Consider the following 4,711-nt stretch of genomic DNA (forward strand, 5'->3'; position numbering starts at 1 on the left):
CCGTCGTCCCACCCCCGACCATAGAGAAAGCGCGGGCGGCGGCCAGAGCGGTCGGCACGGCCCCGCCTTCAATGGCGCAGCGGGAGTGACGCAGCCGGAAACTCCGCTCTCCGTGCAGGCAGGAAGGCGGGAAGTGTCGGGGGACGCCTCATGACGCATTTCCGGCGGGTAGACCAGGCCGCCACATGCGGCACCGCGCGCCTGGAAATCGCTTCCCTTCCGCGGGGGCGGAGGGCCCGGAGGCTCAACGTTACCTTCGCACCCCGCTGACGGCTGCCAGGCGCCCTGGATGCCAAGCCCACTGGCAGGCCCTCCCATCCCCCATGGTTTAAAGTTTTTCTGTTTCACCGACATACGAGGCCAAGCGAGCAACGCCATCATTTTCTTCCTCCCCAAAGTGCAAAGCAGTGCAGAGAAGAGGCTGTTTTTAAGGATAAACAGCAAAAAACCGGAGGCACAACCCAGCAGCGCGTGGCTGCGTGTTGCCTCTTCCTCCCCACAGGAAAAAGGGGCCAAGGGAGGCCCATAACCACAGCACACTCAGGCCAGGGAGCCGGAAGGCAGCCCTGCCTGCACCTGAGGCGCTGCCCCAGGGTGAAGCTCTGCCTACAACCCAGCCACGCAGGGCAGAGAGGAAGCGAGTCTTTCTCCAAGCCAGAGGCTCTCCATGCCCAGAGGCCACCACACTTCCCTGGCAGTGAAGGCGACAGCACATGCTCTGCCCTCCGACCCCTCCTCACCACGGCACAGCGAGAGGAGACAGAGCAGATCGCTATCAACACCCCAGTACTTGAAGTCTACTCTTTGAAACTGCACTCATTGTTCCTAGTTCTTGAATTTTCAGGGCAAAACAGACTTTAATGTCAGGGGAGCCAACTAGACTACATCAAAATGATTTAAGCACCCACAAAAAAATCCCTCCTCACCCCAGAGACAGCAGAAAGAACTGTATTTATCCACGTGCCCATTGTAGCTCGAACGCAGACTTGTGCAGACCGACCCATCAATGCATTCTCAGCTGTGAGAAATACAGGCTCTCTGCTCCTCTCAGTGTTTATTAATAGGACTGTTTATCATCCTAAAAAGCTCCAGCACTTTGGGGCATCTGCATTACCTGGACTGGAAGCACAAGCAATCAGGGATAAACGTCTTACACAGATGTATGAAGGTATTTTTTTTGGCAGGGTCAAGAAATTTGGCTGCTTCTTTCCAAACAGGGAAGGAATTTGTGCCAGACAGAACACCCAGAAACACACTGTGCAATTGCCCAAACCCACGCTGGTTTTTAACCACTAGGTTTTAGTTCAGCTGTCGAAAGTCAAGTCACCTACACACCAAAAGAGGCGTAGGGAACTAACGGGGAAAAGTCGCTTCTAGTTCTCTTCCCTAACCGTCCAGCCTGAGGCTGCGGATGGCCCCACTCATCGCAAACCCAAAGTTCCGAGGTGTTCGCTGAGGAGCCACCTTGGTGTTCAGTTACAAAACACTCTTGTCCCAGCACGCTTCCAACAGAACGATACTCTCGGTACAGAATATTTTTTTTAGAACAGATCATCTCATTTCTCTTACATAGTTTCAATAATGTGAATGAATTTAAACAGCCGGAATACTAAGATAAGTGGTTTTGACAAAAAAAAGGCCCTAACAATGGTCCGTTCAAACTTAGCCAACAAAGGCATGTTTAGAGCTGAACACAGTTCCAGAAGCCATGAGAAACTGGAGCAGTCAATGGCACAGTTTGCCTGTAAAAAACCAAACCGTTCTCTTCCCCCTTGCTCTACTCCTCGGTTAACTTCCTGGAGTAGCTCTTGGCAAATTGCTTTCGTAATTCTTCCTGTTTCTTTCCAAGTTTAAGCGTGTTGATCAGATTTAAGGTTTTTTTCAGTTCATGCACAGGCCTGCTTACAAAGCCACAATATTTCCTTTTCGGAACAAACTCCAGAGCCTTCTTCCAGTCTCCGGTATCTTTCAAGGTTAGTAAAATATGCATCATCTGATCCAGCGTGAGGTTTTTGGCACCGCTATTCCAAAGCAAGTACTTCTCTAACGGAAGGGCCGCGGTCTCCAGCCCCAGCCGCTTTGCCCGTGCTAACGAGACCCCTGTTTTTATGCTCCTGTCAACCATCGACCCAATGATATAGATTTTGTTGTGATCGAATGTTTTCATGACCCTGGGAGAATCAGCAGTCAGATAGATAAGCTTATCCTTTGGAAAGATTTCCGTGTAGCACTGGTCTGTCACAGTGATAAGCAATTTGCCCCACGCCTCCCTGTAATGCTTGACAAATTCCTTATGATAGAGGCTATCCTCTTTAAAGTTACAGAAATGGATGTGGAAGGGATCCATGCACCTTCGATTGCAGCCTTCGCTGAACACCAGCTGTTGCACTGTATTTGCGACCTCTCGGGTGGACATTTCTTTCTCGTAAGACATGTCGAAGACCAGGGGCTGACCAAAGACCATTGACTGAGCAACCCTCCAGCTGTACGCCTTATCCATGGAGTTGGCCCACACACATATGAAAGAATTCTTTCTCTCCTCGCTGGTTTTGGAAGCTTGCTCCTGTTCTTCCAGCCTCCTCTGCCTTTTCTCATCCATCTTCCTTTTGTCGTTTTTCTTGTAAAGTTCTCTGATATGCAAGTATTTTAAATACTTCTTTTTAGCTGACTTGGAAGGACACTCCATAAAGGTTTTTAGCTGTTCTTCACTGATATTTTCTGGAACCGATCTGCCAGCTAGTCTCCACATCTCCAAAAGCTCACGTGCAGCAGCCGAACTGGAAAGTTCCTTACGCTCAGAGACCGCCTCACCGGCTTCTTGAAACCCTGACTTCATGACCGTCTTCCATGCATCTAAATCTAGCTTTTCTGAGGGGCTGCGTGAATTGTCCTGCTTCAGGCAAAGTGATAAACTCAGAGTTCTGCTGAGTGGAAACAAATCCTTTTTCATCCCATGCCGCGCAGCAAATGGAAGGACAGGACTTCTTACAATTTTTTTCAGAAGCATATTAGCAGACTGCATACTTAGGCACGCGCTGTGTTCAGTTATCTGCAAAACACCGGTAAGAAGGGGGAAAAACTTGTCAGAAATCATCAAGAAAAGGCACAAAGATTTCCATCCATAGCAGCACTGACAGATAACAACTAGCTTACTTGGAGAACACTAAAAATTCCTGCTTCCACTACTACTTTTCCACTGTTTTCTAAATAAAAACAGCGTTTTGTGGCACTGCTGTGAATCGACATCGTTAGCTCTGCTGCTTACAACAGATATACTCCAGTCAAACAACCTTCAAGCATTGTCTGAAATGTAAATTATCTGTATCACATGACAAGTAAGAAACTTTGTCAAGCAAAGCAAAACGCTGCATGGAGACCAAAAATATTTTTATACATGTCCGGAGGTGTCTTACCTAATTTACCTATACTGTGAAAAACAGACAAGATGCTTCATCTTGTAACTTTTTCTGGAAGAACTCTATCACAGGCAATTGCATTTTTGCTTTGACCATTATATTTTGGACAAGCTTATTGGCAAACTTTACTACTGAAGTTTTCCTCTTCTGTGCGTTCCCACACTGCAGGTCACTGAAACTACCAATGCTACAGTTTTGCTAAGCCAACACACTACTGCTATCGAAGGCACTCGGATGTCCCCTGCGTTCCTCGTGCCTGGCTCCCTCCACAGTACAGGCACTCGCACAGCCGCACTATGAGTCAAATCGGAGAACTGATCTCGGGAACAGACAACCAGCAGGCAGAGAAAAGAAAAAAAAAAAAATAGTTATCATCCCACCCGAATGAGTTTCTACACCTGATTCACTGGATATCTCCTAGAAAGAAGAAATGGAAGCATAAACAACTAGTATAGGAAAAGACCATCTGTTTCTTTTCACTAAAATTGCCTGTGAAGTCGATGCTGGCACATAAAAGTAAGGGCATGAAGCCCACAGTCCCATTAATTCCGTACGCATTTGTATTTAAATGGAAAAAGTCTAAAAAACCCCCCAAAACCAGTAAAGAATGTTTAGTATTTTTCTTGTCCTACACAAACCTACTTAAGTGAGATTAGTAGTTTTGATGTTTGAGAAAACATGATTTGACCAACACACAAAAATCAGTTCTAAGTTTCAAAAGAAAAATTAATAAACTACCCGATAACTTGCCACCAGAAAACATTTTGATATACAGAACAAGTTAGATCTAATTTTGGAGTTTTATATGCATATCTATACACACACCCCTGCCCAGATAAAGAGCCACAGAAAAAGCAGCGTGTTATTAGGAAACATTATATAAACTGGCATACATTTTCACCACTGTAGTTGGTCAAATTGGTGAGTGACCTTTCATTTTCTACTGCTATGAAGATAAAATGAAAACAAAAAAACCAAAACCAACCAAACAACCACCTAACTGTGTGAAGTTAAGACAAAACTCCAAAGCGTCACTATATAAGCGCTCATAGTTTTACATGTAAGCGTTACACACACTGGCAAAAGTCATAATGAAAAAAGTACATGGTTCAGCTTGCAAAAGTCAATGTGTCAGTTCCTCAATTAACTTATGTTACCAGAGCTCAAATTAAGTCAACAGTTGAAAGATCTACAGAGCCTGGATGAAGAATTACTCGGAATCACTGTGAAGAACCTGTATTTGTAGGAATGAAGATATTTTTCTAATACTTTGGGGTATTTTTTAGCATGACTTC

At 45.6% G+C, this 4,711-nt stretch overlaps 1 protein-coding gene across 1 annotated transcript; it reads right to left on the reverse strand.

The window, feature by feature from the left end:
• Positions 1–1,777: 1,777 nt before the first annotated feature.
• Positions 1,778–3,022, reverse strand: TRMT10C (tRNA methyltransferase 10 homolog C (S. cerevisiae)). Its single transcript, XM_010153688.1, has one exon. The coding sequence runs from the start codon at positions 3,020–3,022 to the stop codon at positions 1,778–1,780; it is 1,245 nt and encodes a 414-aa protein (XP_010151990.1).
• Positions 3,023–4,711: the final 1,689 nt, after the last annotated feature.

Source organism: Eurypyga helias, unplaced genomic scaffold, assembly GCF_000690775.1.
Source record: "Eurypyga helias isolate BGI_N326 unplaced genomic scaffold, ASM69077v1 Scaffold31956, whole genome shotgun sequence".
Taxonomy (NCBI): domain Eukaryota; kingdom Metazoa; phylum Chordata; class Aves; order Eurypygiformes; family Eurypygidae; genus Eurypyga; species Eurypyga helias.